Here is a 20,616-nt window from a genome sequence, read left to right on the forward strand (position 1 = left end):
CATTCAGTTGCCCCACCTGCATCATTCAGGTACAACTGGATGAGAAACAAATGTAAATGTAAATGTGGGATACTTGTAAAGCGCACTGTTACTCTACCCGAGTGTCCTGGCGCTGTAGACCGCTGGGGAACCCGTCCTGGTTTTCCCTGTGAGATGGTCCCTTTCTGGGTATCTCCAGGGTGAAACCAGGCATCCCCGGCGTCTGTGGGGGGCCGTTGTAGAGATGAGGCAAGCTTAATGCCCAGAGTTACCGAGTGTGTTCCCTGGTTAGAGTAGGCACTAAGGCGAGAATTATCGAGTCCATTGACCCTGGTCCAAGACCCTGCCGCGTCGGGAATTGAACCCTGGTCCCGGGCCGTTCTCTGCTTACAGGTCTGCCGCCTCTAACCAGTGAGCCACACCTCTCCACAATAGCTGAAAGCTATCAGAGCAGAAGAAGTATCACCATAGTGCAAGTTAGATCAGGAGGTATTTTTCATGATGTGAATAGAAAGCCAACCAGAGCACATGGGGCAAAAAATCTCAGTACATCTCAGCCAAACAGTTTGATGATCATATTGCCAAAATATATTGAAGAAGTTTAAGAACCTGCTTCCAAGGATCTTGAACCTCATCCTTACTAGTGGGATCGTTTTGTGTTTCAGTCAATCGTATTACAACATGTGTTCATTTTTTGGTTCTTAAACCAATTTGAGAAACACTCTATCAACATTATGTTTGTTACTGTTATGAATAAAAACAACAAAAAACAGTTGTTTGTAGTTACAATTGAGGCAAGGAAGCATGATTTCTGACCTGTGTCTGGGTCCACAGAAAAATATGGCTGTCCTTGAAGAATACTGTAGACAACCTTGGCACTGTTTCCATATGAAGAATCATCTGCGTCAATAGCTGTTACCTGGATAACAGAGGTGCCTAAACAAAAGACCAAGAGGAAAATTAATACTTCAGATCAATTAAAAAAACAGATCAAAATAGCATGCCAGGCGATAATAATTAGAATGCTACAGTTTGTACACAATTTCACTAAATCCCAATATGTAAACTACAGTAAAAATTGTATTTAATGTTTGCACTAACTACACAAGTAAAGGCTTTAGTGGTATGTAATTCAATTAAGCGTAGGCGCAATTAGAACAAGAAAATATGGTTCATCCATGGCTTGGACCGATGTGTCCACTGATGTATTCACCACATCCCTGTATGCCAGAAACTGACCCTTGTGTATCTCATGTCTCTCCGGCGTCTTGAAAGTTACAACATTTTGCTAGCTTTGTATAATCTGACCGCTATCATCATTCAAGCCTTCTTCTAGACTCACTTGTCTACTGGACCAGTTAGCTTACTTGTTTTGAGGTGAAACCGAATAAAAAGCTATTGCATATACACTACATTCATATTGGTTCCTTTGAGCAGCTCTTACAGCAATATCTGTCTGTCTGCAATACATTTGGGAGTGTGTTAACCGACACATCACACCACACTGCCTCGATAGAAGAATCTACTCTTGGAGATAGCTGCACTCCAAGTCTCGGGTTGCTAAGAACCACAAAACATACAGTGCAATTGGTCAGCAAAGCAATAGAGCCCAAATCAGTTATTTCCCAGTGCTATCCTTAGCTAACAGCTGTTGCACCTTCTCCAAGGTGCCCTGCATCTACTCTCATATCAGAATCTTTCATTGTTATTACATCTCTTCAAACATATGCTGCGGAAAAGGTATTGTTTAAAATTCAACATATTCTACTATTTTCAACTAGATAAGTTTCCAAAGTTTTGTTTAGGAATACTCGGCCATTCCTGACTCTTACTTGTATTTTTTAAGTTAATGAGTGTACTTTAATGTACAAACATCATATATCAATAAAGTAACCATTAATATCAGAAAGCCAAATCAAACTGAGAAATTGACTATCCTTCATCTCATAAGACACATGTTGCGTTGGATATTATAATTGTGTGTGTCAAGTCATGCCAAATCATCAAAGATCTTTACTGTATCCAATAAAAATGTAATTATGCTATAAATGCTTGCCAAACTGAAAATACAGCAAACAAGTAAGATGATTTTATAAATTGCATGCAGTTAAATCAAACAAGGGCCTGGACCTAGTTTGTTACAAATAAAGTACTTTTTTTAACAATTACACAATTACTACTAACAAAATACATAATGCATACATATGTTTTAACATTACTTATTAAAAATGTCCTTAGCGCAGCTTGGAATCTAATTATTTATATCTGTTGTTTCACCCTTTAAATAATAACCAACTAGCTGTCTTAGTGGTCCTACGTTGTTCTATGTTGAAAATCATTGTAAGATATTGCTTCCTGACAATGCGAAGGCCAGGGCAAATAAAAGTAAAGTGCTGTAAGTGTCTCTAAGGTATTCCTGCATTAACAACATGTTTAAACATTATTACCAAGAGAGGCATAAGTCCTCACAGACGTATATTGTTATAAAGAATCCTGAGATGTCAAGCTATCATTCTTAGCATGTATAGGTGGCCTAGATGAGATAGATTTGATTTGGAAAATTTGACTATTTATATTATCTGTATTTCTGAAATTCAAAATCAAATGAGGCTGACTTTATTGTTTTTTCAGTAGATCAGTACAATCAATTTTTGACAATCTGTTTTGGGATCCTGAGATTGCTAGAATTTATTTTACAAATACAAAATCAAAGTGGAATTTAAAATTGGATCAAGTTACCTTTTTTTCCTTTACTATAGTGCTACTCCAAAGCTTAAGTTTCAATGTGTTTGGGTCCGCACTCTCATAAGAGGTAAAGTATGCTAATGATCCTTTATTAGTGGAAGCTGAGAAGGGGTTTAGTCAAATTCTGATCAAAGTATGGAGTGATCTGGTGCAGATTATGTAAATTGCAAATACAATTGATGGACAATAGCTCTCTTTTTGGAAATTATTTGATCAAAAACATTTCATGCTCCGTAATGTACTGTCTGTCCTACCTTAAAACGTAAACATAGTGAACACCTCAAAAATAGCCCTGCCCTTTTGCTGTTTGAAGTGTTGCTTAATCACCTCACATATTCCAATTAGCCTGATGTTAGTGATTTGTAGTGGTCATGACAGTTCAGATATTATGTATTTAAGCCCAAGAGCTCATAGCATTTAAGTTGGCATTAAACAAAATACATTTTACGGGTATCTAGAATAACATTTCTATATGAGGTTATACCTCATATAAAAAAGTTAGATCAGATACTGGAGAAAATCTATGTTTTGGCACATTTTCTCTTCAAACCAGTCTCCTGAAATCAACAAATATTGCCAAATTTTGTACTGTATGAAATGGTGAAATGTTGCACATTTAAGGTAATGCAACATTGAACAATTAGGCTATATATACAGTAGTGTAACTAAAAGTTTGCACAAGCCAACTAAATAGGAGCAATTTACAGTTGCGTGGCACAGTATTAACAAAAATGCAAAAACAAGCAAGTGAAATAAGAGTATATAGCTTACTGACAAATGCAGAACTTACACACTATTAAGCTTTCATTTGGAACTTGTGAACACTCTCCGTGAAAGGACTGGTCAGGCAAATCCAGGACAAATATGGTGCACACCCTCTCAGGTGTAATGTTTGGGATATTTATCAACATTCCAAGGGTACATTAAGCACATATCTCCATGCCTAAATTAGAATTCGAAAGTCTAGGTGTAACTGCTGCAGACAGAAGTGTGAGGAGGAACGAATACAATAAGTTTCACAGGGGGTCTAGAAGAACAAATGACCTTAGGGACAATTATGGTCAAGTGGGAGAAGAATGGATTCATAAAGTTTATTTTAAAACTGTGTCAAATTCCTTAACCCAAAAGTCGCATATTTTATTTAGTATGCAATTTATGTTAACATACAGCAATGTAAATAGTCATATATGTTTATCAGTTAGCCAATCTCATGCATAGAAGACTGCTTCCTGTGGGAATCAACAAGTGTAACAGGCAGAACAATGTACGTTTAACTTACTTAATTGTAAGTTAATCCTGTTTCCAAAACAAGCTCCAATATATATTGCCAACACAGGAGTGACCTAACTACAGTGTTCCTTCTGGCCTTAACTGCTCCCCTTCTTGAACTGTCATGAAGATATAGGTTGCTATGGGTACTTTTTGTGTATATTTGAAAAATACATAGGAACAGAATGACATAGGTACTTGCTCTATAACCACAGACAAGTGTGAGAAAGCTGTTCCAGTCTTGTGGTAATTTTTCTGCTGTAGAAGTAAGCCCTGCAACTTCAAACTCATGGTGTATACTCCAGTAGGCTCTTGATCATTGGCTCATTACATTGGATAACATATATTATTGGTTGACTTATTGCAAACCCCTTTACAAATTTAAAATAGTCATTAAGTGGCAGTTCTTTGAACAATGACCAACAAAAATCTTTTTTTTAGCCATCTATATCCTACTCATATGTTTTTTTAATGTCCTCATTTGTCTCAACAGCCTACTGCAGTGCAAAGTGAAAGCTTCAATAACACTTTTTTCTTGTATTATTTATCTGTGAGATGGGCGCTGCAGCAAGGTCAGTGATAAAACTGACATTTGTTTTGCTGTGATGTTTTGTTAGTTCTACATTCAGCCGCTCACACGATGACCTAATGCATCAGTTATACGCAGGTTTAATGTGAATGGTCCTCTAGTGTCCATACAAATTATAGCTTAACATTTCTACACTGATAGTTGTTGAGCTTTCGAACCAAATGCAAATCATGTCTCGGTATAATTAGCTGAGGATAAGTGTATGCAGAGCTAAAATATTAACATTTTAAATCTAAAGAATAAATGCTACTTTTATTTTTTGAAAAAGACATTCAATAATTAGAATTAATTCTATGCATAACTCGCAGTAATTTTAAATACATAAGTAGCAATAAATATTTTACTGTCGGTCGGATTTTTTTCATAAACCTCTGACTAAAAAAGTATACATTTCAATTGCTTTTAGTACACTTTTAAGATAATAGTGCTGTGATTTTTTATTTGTTCTAGGTAAAAAAAAATACAATTACTTTGCAGGAATATTTAACATTACAATCTTTTTATTACACGTTTATAGTTTAATAACATTTAGTAAGTGTCCATATAGTTCTCCATAGGGGTAGCTCTACCATGGTGGCAGGGACCTCCATCTACATGTGAAAAGGTACTATTAAGAACTTTACACTTGTAAATCTGGCTTGTTTGAGGTGATGGGGACATGTAAGTTAACACTTTGGAGTAACTTTACACTAAAAAATGGTGAACATACTAAAACTAAAGTTGCTCCTTGGCGTGGGAGTACATTTACACATGAGGAAATCTAAACCCATACATTAATATATTTATAATTCTACATTTGTGAATAGGACCCAATATGTGTCTTGTTTTGCAAAGTATATATTATTAAATAATAGCTATTATTAAAAAATAAAGGAATCCTTTCGTTGTTCTACAAAATATAAAACATCTGATTTCAGAAACGTTCATATAAACAGCCTGAAGGTTCTTGGCCATATTTGTTTGTACCTGTATCTACTACTGAGGGCTGATTTTGTCAGGAGCATCTGTGAATCCATCTTGTCCTTCACAATTAACTCATCCAATACATGCTTCAAATTGGTCTCCAATAGGCATATCACAGGCGTTGATCTTGCCCATTTCTGCACGGTGATCCCCAAACTTTTTGCCTTCACCCTCCTGTTTTCTGACCCTGTTAACTTTTACATGTCCTAGTAGTGAACAACTCCTAAAGGTTTTTCACTACTGCAAAGCCTATGTCTCCCATAAGATCCCATTGGGTTACCTTATTACATTTAATAATTGATAACTTCCAATTCGGATTATGTAGATAGATTGAGTTTGGTGTCTAATGAATAATAATTGAAAGCCCTCTTTATATGTAAAGTCTGATATTTTTTCACAATTTTGAAAATTCTGTTGACTTTTAGAAAAGTGGAATTTTTTTGTCCCAAACAACTTGGTGCCTACAATCTGATCCTGGGTCACATGACTAGGTATATCTGGCAGATGGTCTTTGTATATTGCTCCCAGACAGTGAGAGAAAGAAAATATAGCTGTTGGCAGGATGGGCCACTTTGAAGTAACGAGGGGGGGGAGCTGCCACCTATTACACTTGCACTTCACAAAGATTGTGCCTGAGTATTTTCACAAAGGGTTTGTCACTGGTCTTTTGTGACCCCAGACAAGCTGATGCCAGGACAGGGAGGAAGGGGATGCCTGACTACGTAGGGTGGGGAAAACCTCTAGAAGCTTCCTCTTCTTCAAAGTGTGCACCAGGTTTAAATATTGGACCCCTTTGTCCCAACTCTTCAGTACACACTCTGGATCTGTGGAGTCTGCCAGCCAGAAGGACTGCTGTGCTGTTGAAAGAACTGCCACTCTGCTGGACTGCTTCTCTTAGGGACTGCTGCCTTGCTGTGATGACCTGATGCCTTTCAGCCCACTTGCCTGGGTGAGAAGGACTAGAACTGCATCCCCAAACCCAGAGTGTCTCTAAGGGCTAGTTGGTGGCCTCCTGGGCAGATCCTCTAAGACATAATGGGTTTCCAACAATCCTGTACACAGCACTTGGACTCTGCTGTCTGTGAGTCCTGCACTCCTAAGAGGTGCATCCCAGTATTGGACCCTTGGAAGTGCACCTGAAGGTGCACTGACAGGCCATCTGTGGATCCATCAGAACTGACCCATCTCTTCCACAGTGTAGGGCATTTCCCACAGAACTGGCACATCATCTTTGTAGCTCGACGCATCGCCTTCAGAACCAAAGCATTTTCTCAGCTGGTAGGACTTCAGCGACGCAAGGACTACACATCACTATTCTCAGTACATCGAAGCTGACAAGATATTGCTTCACCCAATGCAGCTCTTCAGAACTGCTGATGCGCAATGCATATCCACTCAAGGACATCGCCTTGCACTTCGCAGCTTCCTGTAACTGCCATTGCCCGACACATCTCCTTGCCCGTACTATACATCGCCTCTGGTGTGCGATGACTCCATATCTCTTCACAACCAGGATTAAGATACTGTGCTGAAAGGACCTAAGTGGGTCTTTGTCGCCAGATTACACTCCATTGCGGTCGGCCTGAAATTGTGACTTTATCCTGGTCCAGCGCAATCAAACAATCACAGTTGCCACTTTATGCTTTCTGGTGCTAGTTTTACTTAAAACTTTGAAAATGTTTATCTCCATTTCTACTGACTCCCGTTCAACCGTTAACCCAGTGTCTTAAAACAGGGATCGATGTGTTCACTGTGTGCATTCTTTTTAATGGTATATTTGCACGTTTTGTGGTGTTTTTGCACTGGTGGATATTAATGGCCAAACCTACTAAATCTTGCACCACACTTACGATGGTAAGGTTTAACAAGTGATACTAAGGACCTGATTATTACTGGGTCAAATATCTTTGGGTTGGAATTACGAGTTTGAAGGTATTTAACACCTCAAGCTTCGTTAAATTTCTCTACCTGGAGACTTTGGTGCGTTAAACACCAAAATCTGCATGCCATTCCCCACAACTCTGTAATAGGTGCTATTTATCATACTCAATAAATAATGTACCCCGTGGTATTGTTATTTATCAGGTACGCTAACTAGCACCTACATTTGTACACTTGCAATCAGGGCCTAAGTGCCTTAATTTGCACTGACACTCAACTTTCTTGCACAAAGGATTTTGCACTGAAGGGTAACATGGTTGCAGTGCCATAAATGCCTCGTACTGCACAAGTCCAGTGCCCTGTTAATGTGTGGAAAAGGGTCCTATTGGATACGCCATCACAAACGCAAAGCCAATCAACTAAAATACTGTGATTTGTTTTGCGTGAATTCAAAGAAGGCACTAGCAATGGGAAAGTAGAATATTGTTGATATTCCCACATGTGGCATGCAATTGAAGTGAAATTCCACATTATACCTGGCTTACCCTTTACCTGTTGTCTTTGCTTAGGAACATGTGCTGGAGGATGTAACTTGAGCACAGGTTTAACGCAAGATACCTGCCTTGCCCTTGTATCATAGAACAACTCTTAGTATTATGCAAACCTGCCTTCTTTGCAGGGGCATAGCTCATGACATAATTGGAATGCAACTTATTGTAGATCTGGGGCTGGATTTACAACATGTCACACAATAAAGCACAGAAAATGAAGTTGCTGCACTGAGTTGTGTGAAAGTGAGAGAGCAAAATTGCAACATAATTTCAAAGAAATTGTACAGTTCTGCTCTCTCCCTGTGCTGGAGCACTTTGGACTGCCTAGCGCCAGTGTGCAATTTTGCATATTCTATGGTCTAGTTAGATTTAAGTGTAGGAAGGAGTACCTTCCTGCACAAAAACTATATTTAGAGGCTGTTTCCTCTTTGCATGTGTTTTGAAGAATACAGCACACATACAACGAGGAAATAACAAGGAAAAATAAATACTTTTCTTCTCATTACACCAGACTCAGGCATGCGCACCATTTTGGTGCAAATTCATGTCTACATCTCTTTGTAAATATGGGTTTAAGTAAAAGTTTATGAATGGATAGACAGAAATGCCCATGTACCACCTGTGGGATGTCTTCCTGACGAACAGTAACATAAATCGACTTTTACATTGCTTTGTAAATACCAAAAAGGATTTTGTGTCAGGTCAGCATTAAAAAAGTGAAATAAACCCAACACAAAATCTTTGAAAATCTGGGCCTTGGTGCTGCACGATCCACAATTTTTCTTGCAACTCTGTTGCTTGACCAATAGTATTTACCAGAGACAGAGCTTAAAGCCACTCTATTAAAGTCCACAGGAAAAAAAAATGGACAATTCACCAAAATGTTTCTATGTGTATGTTTGACTTACTCGTGTACTATTACTCACTTACGTCTAACTTCCAGGAGTAAGGTAGGGGACTTCAGAAGATCACAACGAAATATTTCTGAATTGGGCCCTTTGTTTCTGGCCAACTTAATACCACGCAGTCCTGTCTCTCAGGATTTTTAGTTTCTGGCTAGTTTTTATTTGTGAAGAAGCTTACTCAGATGAAAGCTTTTATAATTACATTTCTGTAAAACAGACTTGAAGTGCATTATTCTTTGTTCTCGCTTCTCTTTTAAATATATGTTGGACTAGCACACTGCAGATGGCATTTTTGCAGAGTAGCCAGACACAGTGCCAATCTGCGAGCATGGCATTCCCTTGGCAATATGTCTGTGTCACAGACACATCCGATGGCCACTTCTTTGTTGGAGGAGCTCCTGATTGTTTTTGCTCTGGTGCCAGACATGATACCATGCTGCTTGCTAATCCCAATGCTTTTTTGCATTAAATCCAATTTCTGTCGTCTCCTCTGCCAAAGTGTCTATCATCTACATTTTGTTCCAGCAGACGATATGTTCATGTTTAACCGACTAAAAATAAATCCTTTTGGTCGTATATGTTTAAATGCTGACATGCTATACACTATTTTGTGTATTGATAATAATGTAGAAAGCTTCCAGGTTTCTTTTGAAGCAACTGCATTCTAAAACATTGTTTAATGTGAAAGTTAAATGCAAAGCATAGATGCTATTACACAGATATGAAATATTTTGTGAATATTTCCAATCCTTTTAGTGTGATATATTTAGACGGCATGTATTGCTATTTTACAGTCCTTATGGAATACGGTGTCTCATGTAAACAACAGGTGATTTCACAGAAGAGACATCATGGCAGCAGTAGAGGGTGCAATCTGCACAGAAATACCAACTGAGTCTGTAGCTAAGGAAACACATATCTCTGAGGAGGTAATCTGCCTCACTGCAGTTGCTGATATCCTGGAAACAATACACCCATCCCTTTCCTATATAATTGATGTGGTGCTTAGGCACACACGTAGAACGTATTTTTATATTTTCCTTTAGAAGACATTTTTGGGTTTGAAATGTATAATACTTAATTAATTTTATTGCTGAATATTGTATGCATTGCTGCGATTACTAGATGCATTCTAATGGTTATAGCTGTCTTGCTCACATTTTTAACTCATTGATTTGATAATCCTTTTCTTGACGAATCAAATAAAACCCTTACATCACTTCCAGGAGCTGCCTTAGAGTGGTAAGAGCATTAACCGAGAAGATGCAGACAGTCATGCACGTAATTTCAAGTTGCCCATTACAAAGTTGTAATCGTTGTTTTTAGCAGCATTGTGCAATAAATTAGTATTTAATGTAGGTTCATTAGCACAATTAGTGCAAGTTAATTAGCAATGAGCCTATACACAATGGTAACTTACACATGTAAAGTAAAGTCCACATTTGTAAAGCGCACATTCACCCGTAAGGGTCTCTAGGCGCTGGGGGCCGTCGGGAAGATTAAGCGAGCTATTGCCCAGAGTCACATGGTGCTGGGCTAACCTGACGCTGGAGCAGGGGATCGAACCGTGGTCCCCAGATTCCAGCGTCAGTCGCCCTGGCCGCGGCGCCACACCTCTCCTATGCCTATGCAGCCTCCGTATCTGTAGACTGGGGGTCGCCACATTGAGGCAAGTGCAATGAAGGTTTGGATGTTGATTGGAAGCGAACAAATGGATCGGCAAAAGACATTCATTTAAATAATGTGATTTGAGTTAGATTTATACGGTGTGGAAGGGTTGAACAAGTTGGGAGAATATTTCTATAGCAATCTCTCGCATCAAATAATCTCAACACATACTTTCCTGTGAGATTACCTTGCTTTAACTTTTTCATATAGAAATTGAATATGCATCTACTCCTGCCATTTCTCAGTCTACCCAGGTTAGAATAACTACACGGCCCGATCCACAAAGATGTGTCTATGAGTAGGTGTGAATTACTCTTTTATGACCATTGGCTTCCTTCTGAATACCGGGCGCAACCCATGAATACTTTTGGATTACCCCTGGTTTACTCCTGGATTTCAAGAGTAAGCTAGGAGTACCACGGTATACAGCCTTTACAACGAAAGTTTTACAACGACATACCATTACAATGCAACTTTTACAACGCAAACTATTACAACGCATTGCTCTGGGGGGCGCTCTAGGATAGGGAATAGGTTAATTTACTATCCAATAACCTTCCCTACTATCCACGGGGACTGGAGTTGGAATAGTAAATTAAACTATTCACTATCCAGCGCCTAAAAGCATTATGCGTTGTAAAAGTATGCGTTGTAAAAACTGCGTTGTAAAAGCATGCGTTGTAGCGTCATGCATCCGAGTACCACAACTCTAGGTCTAAGCAAAACGTTTGTGAATTGCAGTGGCGCCCAGCACAGGTAAAAACATCTACCTTGCGCTTGCCACATCGCCAGGTTGGAGAGCACAAGGTAAGTGATTTTATTTATTTTTTAATTCGACGTAACTTATTTTATTTATTTATAAAGTTTTATATAGCGTGAACAAGATCCCGAAGGATATCAGATCCCATCATATGTAAACTTCCCCAACCCGTACCCCACCCTGCCCCGCCTCACCTCTCTTACCTGTGCCGGCCGCAACTGGTGAATTGGGACCAATAGTGAGCGTCATACATTCACAAAGTTTCATAAGTGAAATGAAATGAAGGCAGTCTTGTATTGCGCAACTTAGCCCAGAAGGCATCAAGGCGCCTAACAGAAGTATAACATAATATAGAAGTCAAGTACCGGATTACAGATAAGCCTCTGAGAAGAGCCACGTTTTTAAAGCTTTCCTGAAAAGCACGATAGAGGGTTGTGCTTTTAATTCAGTGGGGAGGGTATTCCACAGCTCCGGGGCCAAGAAGGAAAAAGCTCTTCCTACCCACCTGCCTCTACGAACCCGAGGAACTGCCAGGAGATTCTTGCTAGAGGAGCGAAGGTTCCTGCTGGGGATGTATGGAACCAGCAGAGATCGTATACCATCAGAGCTTTCTCCAAACAAGGCCCCATGGACAAGGCACAGGATCTTAAAAGAGATCCTGGCCTGAATCCAGAGCCAATGTAGGCTCTTCCTAGCCGATGTAGCGGAGGAGAGACTGGGGACATCCAGAACAAATCTGGCTGCCGCATTTTGGACCGTCTGCAGGCGTTGTATCAGGCCTTTGTTTATGCCCAAGTAGAGCACATTGCAGTAGTCTAGTCGTGATACGACTAGGGCAACCACAATCTGTTTACGGGCTTTCAAGGAAAGATAGTGGGTGATTTTCCTCAGGATCCTGATTACGCCCCAACAGGTAGAGATTGTTCTATTTACCTGCTGAACCATAGCAAGCAAGGTGTCAATCATCACGCCCAAGTTCCGAGCGGATTTCGTGGGCAGTGGACAGACTCCAAGGGATGGGTGCCACCAGTCGCTAGACCAGATGTCCTGATCTCGGTCGAAGATCAAGACCTTGGTTTTCTCTCCGTTCAGCTTCAGTGAATTTAGAATCATCCACTGTGAGACTGCCTCCATGCAGTTCCTGAAGCTGAGCGCGGAGGTACTCACCGAGTGGGAGAGAGACACCATGATTTGGGTGTCATCAGCGTATGACACCACCTCCATCCCAAAAGATTTTACTAACCTGGCAAGTGGGGCCACATAGATGTTGAAAAGAGTAGGGCTTATCACCGACCCTTGTGGGACCCCACACTGCACAGGTTTGGCAGGGGACAGGTACTCTCCCAGCTTGACCTTCTGCTCCCTCTGAATGAGGAAGGAGGCCAACAGGCTCAGCGCAGGGCCCTCCACCCCTATCTCCCTAAGACGAGCTGTTAAAATCGAGGGGGAAAAGCTGCCGTCAGGTCGAGCAGGACCAGAAGAGTAGTCTTGCCCTGGTCGACCTTCGAGCGTATGTTGTTTACGACCACCGTAAGGGCCGACTCGGTGCTATGGAACTTCCGGAAGCCATGTTGTGACAAGTCCAGAAGGCCGGAGGTGTCAGAAAAGGCAGTCAGATGTTGGTTGAGACGTATCTCAAGCATCGTTGCTGGAGCCGGCAACAGAGATATTGGGCGGAAGTTTTTTAATATCTCCCGATCTAGAGTCGGCTTTTTCAGCAGATATTTGACTACTGCCTTTTTCCAAGATGATGGGAAAATACCTTCAGTTATAGCACGGTTCATCACTTCGAGAAAGTGGGGCATCAGGACTTCCCTACAGACCTTCAGGGTCTTAAGGGGGCAAGGGTCCAAAGGAGATCCAGATTTAATCTTATTCAGAAGCAGATCTGCCTGCTGAAGGGTAAGAAGAGGGAAATTAGACAGACTACTCTGGGGTTCCTTTGGCACCCATTCTGTAAGCGTCGAGGCCAGAGTGAGAGGGGAGCCCAGCCGAACCCTTTGTGATTCAAGAGAGGCCTGAATATCAGCTATCTTTGAGTAAAAGAATAGCGAGATCTTATCGCACAACTCTTGGGAACCTACAATAGGGTCCGGTGTTTGCAGAGTACAAAGGGAATCAACAATCCTGAACAATTCCCTAGGGGAAGTAAGGGGGGCCGTTAGGTTAGAAAAATGGGCCTGCTTTTCCTGGATTATCTTTGCTTTGTATTCTCTAAGGAAAAGCTTATGCTTTTCCCTTTCCCTGAAGTCCCAGCTCGGTCGCCAGAGCCTCTCCTGTTTCCTAAAGCCCTGCATGAGTGTTTCTGAGAACCAGGGGGCCGAGGGTCTCTTTCTAGCGGAGTAACGGTACGAAACCGGGGCCAGAAGATCCACTGCTCTTGCAATGGCATTAGAGAGCTCCATCGCAGCGGCACTGACGTCCCCTGTAGGGGATATCCTGGCATTAACCATAAGGGGGGGCCAGGGTGTCATTGGAAATATTCCTGAAATTATGCTTGGTCTCCCTTTTCCTGGTGTCATGGGACTTAGTGGGGGAGGAGGGGCTTTTAGTACCAGGGGGACAGCTAGGTGATCAGACCACACAAGAGAGATGGGGGGACCTGTCGCTAGTCTGGGGTCGTTGGAAAAAAAACCATCCAGTGTGTGACCAGCTAGATGGGTAGGGCTGTCCACCAGTTGCAGGAGACCGCATGCTGCCAGGGAGTCCACCAGGGAGAGAGTGTCACTAGACCCCAGATCCTCTGAGTGGAAGTTCAGATCTCAAATGACGGTCAAATGGGATCTACCAAAATAGGGTTCTAATATTTTGAGTAAATTATGACCAAAACCAGCTCTGAGGCCCGGAGGTCTATAAATCAGAAGACCCGAAAAAGAAACAGAAGGAGAAGAGGTTATGGAGAAATAGATGGCCTGGAAGGAATCCGAGGGGGAGGAAAGAGTTGAGACACGACAGAAGGAGGAGACCTTGTACAGGATGCCCAAACCTCCCCCTCTGCGACCAACTCTATCCATCCTGGCTAACGCGTAGCCCTCAGGGATGGCGTTAACGAGTTCCGGGCCAGAGGAGTCAGAGGCCCATGTTTCTGTGATGAAGACCCATGTGGGCTTCCTGGCCGAAACAAAATCACTAAAAGCAATGTTATTCTTAACTAATGATCTTGTGTTAATAAGGAACCCCCACTCCGAGATTGCATTGAGCGCAGTTGAAATTTTAGCGAAACGCCGTATTTCAGAAATGTCAGGGGTTTTAGACTCAATATTACCGATGTAGCAACAGCAACCGGGGGACCCAAGGAAAGCCTCAGGAGGGAGCTTATGGTGGCAGGGAAGTTTGGGAGGCTTAAGTGCAGCTAAGTCCTGGCAAGAATACGTCACACATACTTGAGGGCCGACAAAAATTGCAGTCTCCTCCCCAGCCCCCTGTGCGTCCGCAGCGCGGACGGGCGCAGACGGGCTGGACTTTGGCGCGACTTCGGCGCGCGCCCGCTGGGCGCGACCGCTGTTCGCGGAGAAAGACATCCGGGTTAAATAGCGGTGGACCTATGAGACAAAGCCCGCATGACCCTATGCAGCCAGTCAGGGCGGGGGAAGCAGATATTTGCCAGTGCCCTACACAACTAGTGGGAGATCCCATGGTGGAACGGGGCGCTGGCAGATGCGGCGTAGGGGAGGTAAGGAGCGGCTTTCACACAGAATAAAGGTCACAGTTTTAACAGTTATTAAAATTCCTATGCAACATATTAGTCATGCAGCAAGAAAGTTTAAAAGCGTCTCAGCCTAAAAACGCCACAGTATTAAGTACGGGGCATCTGAATCATGCACCCGGCACCAGCAACTAAACAGATGAAATTCCAAACATCCGGGTTAAATAGCGGTGGACCTATGGGACAAAGTCCGCGTGACCCTATGCAGCCAGTCAGGGCGGGGGAAGCAGATATTTGCCGGCGCCCTCCACAACAAGCAGGAGGTCCCGTGGTGGAACGGGGCACCGGCAGAAGCGGCGTAGGGGAGGTAAGGAGCGGCTTTTATACAGAATAAAGGTCACAGTTTTAACAGCTATTAAAATTCCTATGCAACATATTAGTCATGCAGCAAGAAAGTTTAAAAGCGTCTCAGCCTAAAATCGCCACAGCATTAAGTACTGGGCATCTGAATCATGCACCCGGCACCAGCAACTAAACCATAAGTGGGAATGATACCGGAAATATTGGTGAATAAAATAGGCTAGTAAAATAGGCTAGATGATAGTCAACACTATCTTTACGCTATGTGCTCACTTGTTCTGTTGCAAAATCATTTTACCACAGTAATATCACCATGTTCCATGAACTGAGATTGCTATGTAACAACGTTCTGGGCCCGATGCAAAAAAATGTAGCACTAGAACTTACTCTTGTATCACTCCAGGCTTAATCCTGAATAGCCAATCACAGCAAATTTATTGTGAATCAGGCTATTTGACTTTTACTTCCACACAAAAGAAAAGGGTACTGCTAGATGGGGTTTTAGGAAAAGACTCTGGAGGAACAAAAACCTTACTGTATGCGACAGGGTTCCCATAATAATGTTTGAAAAATGCTCTATAAGAGAAAAGCAAAAGGAACCTGCTGCATTATCCTTTGATGCATTTGTTGGTTGCTTATGGCACAAAGAAGAGTTAGCCATAACTTCTAATTATCATCCTATGAAATTACCAACCGAATATGGGAAATGTTTCCTTGCTATTGCACATTTTTCTTGGTACAAAACGTTCAACAGGACTCAAAGACATGGATCCTGAGGTATAAAAGGTTATTTTCCTTCATAACGCATGCACTGGGCTAAGTGGGTGACAAACCAAAGTGGAATGTTTTGAAGTCATACTGCAAACCACAAATGTCTTCACGACTAACAATGTCACAGTGCAATTTCTTGTGAATTGGAAACAATAGAGGCAGCAAAAGGGCATTCTTCTGTTTGTGTTTTGTGAAGAAATATATTAATGCTTTGTTACAGGTCATGTGATTGCAAATTGCCGAAAGGTTACTGGCTGCACCCTCTCACTACAGGACGCAGAACTGCAGCCTGAGTAAGAGTGTATGTGGGCATCCACACCTGATTCTGAAAGCCACTGGACCCTGATGAGGTGGGTATGGTGTTGGAAATTGCCTTAGAGACTTTGGCAGAGCACTAAGTGACACCACACTTGGGGCCCGGTTTAGCAATTTGTCGTTATGCTGTTGGAACATGCAAGGTAACACAAGGACAACTCAACTCTAAAGTCAGATTTACCAAGCCATGCAACACCATGTGGCCATGTGTTGCTTGGTACATCTGGAGTAATGCAAGGCAGAACAAGTCACTTCCTTGCATTACTCTGCCAAGGAAAGGTATTTCAAGAGTGGAGCATGGGTGTTCCCATGCATCCACCCATCCATTTCTGCGCATTCCCAGATTTACCATAAGTAGTAGACCTGGGAATGCATCAAAATGCTACGTCTTCCCAGGGGAGTTGCAACGAGGAGGAATATCCTCATTTCTCTTTGTTTTCTCCTCTTTTTACATGTGCCTCATTTTGCAACACACATAGAAAGACGAAAAAGCCTCAGGTTGTTTTTTGCACAAAACAATCCTTTCTGCAATGCAGGCACCCTTGCACCATGACGCCAGGGTGCCTGCACAGGCGCTAGGCAGCCAGGAGTGTGCCAGCAAAAGGAGAGGACAGGCACATAATGTTAAATATGGTACATTACTGCCCTCTCCCTTTCACACAGTGCAGGAGGGTGTCTTCCTGAGTTGTGTTACGTGAAAGATTGATACATTTCGCCCTTGGTAAGTAAGAGCCACACCCAACCAGCCCTATCTGTTTTTTCTTTCTCTAGCAGGTAAATGGATATACTTTGGACATTTGTGGCAGATGTTTGGGCTCTATTAATTTGGTATGTTTGTTAATGTGAGTTTACCTTGTTGGGACATATAATTCCAAGAGCCATTATCTCAGACATGGAATTCAGAACTTAACAAGAAATTCTGTGCTGTGCGAAAGCAGCAGTAAATGTGCACAAATACTACCTTCCTGATCTAGAATGTGATTAATGTGTTTATCTAGTAAATTATATAGGGGATAGAAAATAGTTATGCATGCTGTTTGATATAATCAGTGCCAAGTGATTTCCAATCAAGGGTTTTGGTCCGTGGAACCAACTGGTGAGGGTGAAAGCAATGATTTAAATCAGTGCATGACATGAGCATATGAAAAGTACATCCTTTTGAGGTGAATTATTAGGAATGTATCTTTTTAGAGTTGCTGTCAGAAGGACAACCACCAGGTCAAGGCACTACACAAGCTTGCTCCTGGTGTAATGGAGGCTTTAGTGAAGCAAAGGAGATGTGGAGGATTTTCACAGCTGGGGTGTGGAATTTTGTAAAATATCTACTTGTTCATAGGGCAGGTTGCTTCATAAATCTACTTGTCCTGTAACAAAATCCACTTGTCCCTTTTGTGCCATGTAATGCGGCGACACATTATGGCAGCAATCTCATTATATATAAGAGCTCCGAAATAGCCTCTCTGCTATGACATGGCTCCTTCCATAGCAGGATTTGAATACTAGCAGTTCTCTTATGTTGCCACGTTTACACAGATCTGCATACTGGGGCTGAAGGTAATGGTAAAACAAAGCAAACACAAGAAGATGATGGATGGAGCACTCAAACCTTTCAGACACTCAACCTCAGTCACAGATAGGGGTTTAATCCATCATGGTTCTTTAGCTCACTTCGCCACCCAGGTTCAGACACAGCTATATGCAAATCAGTCTTGACCCTGTTCCTCATGGGAACAGTTCAGCCCGAACTGCCAAGCCATGTCTTCCCTGGAGCAGAAATAAGCATCCTGGGACCGGTTTCGGGCTAACAGCCCTCATTAGCCGGGATAGTTTGACTCCAGTGGCATGGAGAGCACAGGCCAATGTTGGCATACCCGTCACACTCAGTGTGACAAATGCAAAAAGAACAATTGATGGACAGAATGCAGAACAATGTCATACATTCACCCCTCTGAGCCTGTGTAAACCTACTACCTTGCATGTTTTAATGGATTTCACCAACTCTTCTCTAATCTTTTCCCATACTGACAAAGGTTGGAAATGTACTCCTGACAATGGCAGACATAAAACTTCTTCCTGGGTTGGGAAAAAAGTGGTTGGAGCGAAAGTGAACTTGCAAACAATCAGATTTTTGTATGAGAAAATGTACACCTGGATATTTGCTCATGCTGAAATGCAGTTTACAAATATTTTCTAGGAGTACTACTTCTTGACCTACTTGTTTAAAGTCTTGTGAATTCACAAAAGTAGCATGTTTTTGCATTTTTTTCCCGAACATTTTATTTTGCAAGCAAAGATTCATCAATCTTGCTTTTAAGCTTCTGCAAATATTTTCATCTAATCAGAGAGCATTCTGGGAGCAGTGTACATTGCCTACTATTGCTAAACATTGAAAACATGTGCACATTTTGTTTTTATACTGGAACCATTGTTAGCAGTGCAGTCTGAGCTTACAACATTTACTTAGAGAGCTCACCCTAATATTAAAGGCTATGCATTAATGAACCATTAATACAAGTTTGAACAGCATTAACTCATGTACACAAATATTACCTTAACTGCTGGCAATGCCTTTCCCTGATCTATAATGTGGGACTGTAAACTGGTAGTCAAAGGGTTTGTGCTGTGGAGGGTTGGGCCTACTTGTACTTGGACAAAATACACATGAAAACTCGTTGCCCCTGACCCCAAACAATATGTCCCGGGAATCGGGCTATAGGAATTCCACATCCCTGGACTCCTACATGTTGTTATGGTCACAAAGGGGCTGTAAAACCACAAAGTTGAGAGGGACGGTGAAGTTATCTTTTTGTCGTTTTATGTAGCACTAGCGAGACCCGAAGGCATCACAGTACTTTATAAGTTATGTGAAGAAGTTAGCTGAAGCTACATGCAAGGATTTGTGTGGGTTAAAACAGTCAACAAAAAGAGTATAGAATGATACAGTATTAAGGTAGTCAAAAGCAGTCACAGGATTATATAAATATAGGTTGATGGCACTGGTGGCAAATTAGAGAGTGAACAAGACAGGGGAATGCCATAGAGGCTCCTGTCACTGGGGTTGGATCTTCAAGAACGATAGCTCAGTCTAAGATAGTGTCGAAGTAGTTGTCCATTAGTCGCAATTCGAGGTCTCGTTTCAAACAAGAAATGGAGGGGTTACAGCGGAGTTCCTTCAAGAGGAAGATCCAAATCTTTGGAGCATTTCCTGAGTTTTGGTTGCATGAGAAGAAGTAAGTTGGAGCTTTTCAATGCCTGGCTTCTTCCTGCTCTTGATAGTTTGGCTTCTAGGTATGTGGGTTTCTTATATGTATGAATGGCTTTGTGAGGGAAACAAACTGTCTTGAAGATGCATATTTCTTCAGTGGGAAGCCAATTTAGACATTTGAGGACAATAAAGATGTGGTCAAATCGTTTGATTCCTGTGAGGAGTCTGGCAGCCACTTCGAGAATTGCTCTTAAAGGCACAATATTACTTTTCAGAGATTCAGTGATGATGGCATTACCGTAGTCAAGCTTTGAGAGGACTACTGTTTATACTACCATCTTAGGATCATCAGGAGAAATAAACAGTTTGACTTTCTTGAGCCGCTTTAGTGGTAACAACGCTCCTTTTGCTGAGTTATTAATGTGGTCCTTCACTGACAAGCTTTTGTCCAAGGTGATACCCAAAGACTATACAAGGTAGAAATCGAAAGAGAACAGTTCAGCACATCCAATTTTTTGAGCCATTCTTGGATTGGTAAAGGATTATTTTTTGGCTGGAGAAGTAGTAGCTCAGTTTTGTTGGGGTTCAGCTTTAGGTGATTGGTGTTTAACCAGGTTTGTATCTTATTAAGCATTGCATTGAGATGACAGAGGTCTCAGGGTGATGTTATTTTGTACTAGAGTTGTGTGTCGTCAGTGTACGGCTGACATTTGACCCCTGTTTGTTTAAGAACAACTGTGAGAGGTAAATGAAGATATTAAATAGGGTTGCAGAGACGATTGAGCCTTGAGGTACACCTTGTGGACTGGAGCTGGCTTGGAGACAGAACTGTTGATTTTTATTTATTGAAACCGATGTTGCAGGTAGGACGTGAACCATCTCAAGACAGTGTCGCTGATACCCGAGCAGTTCTTGAGTGTCTCAAGTAAAGCTTGATGATTAATAGTATCAAATGCTGCCAATAAGTCGAGAAGGATTAGGAGGCAAGAGTCACCTTCATATAAGAATC

At 41.7% G+C, this 20,616-nt stretch overlaps 1 protein-coding gene across 1 annotated transcript in view; it reads right to left on the reverse strand.

Moving 5' to 3' along the window:
- LOC144829104 (cadherin-9-like) overlaps positions 1-20,616 on the reverse strand; it is an 836,522-nt gene that overhangs the window by 231,322 nt on the left and 584,584 nt on the right. The window contains exon 4 of the mRNA XM_078687908.1: positions 796-915. Within this exon, the coding sequence (XP_078544034.1) occupies positions 796-915 (120 nt within the window). The remainder of the gene's footprint in view (positions 1-795; positions 916-20,616) is intronic.

Source organism: Lissotriton helveticus, chromosome 4_1, assembly GCF_964261635.1.
Source record: "Lissotriton helveticus chromosome 4_1, aLisHel1.1, whole genome shotgun sequence".
In the NCBI taxonomy this organism is placed as follows: domain Eukaryota; kingdom Metazoa; phylum Chordata; class Amphibia; order Caudata; family Salamandridae; genus Lissotriton; species Lissotriton helveticus.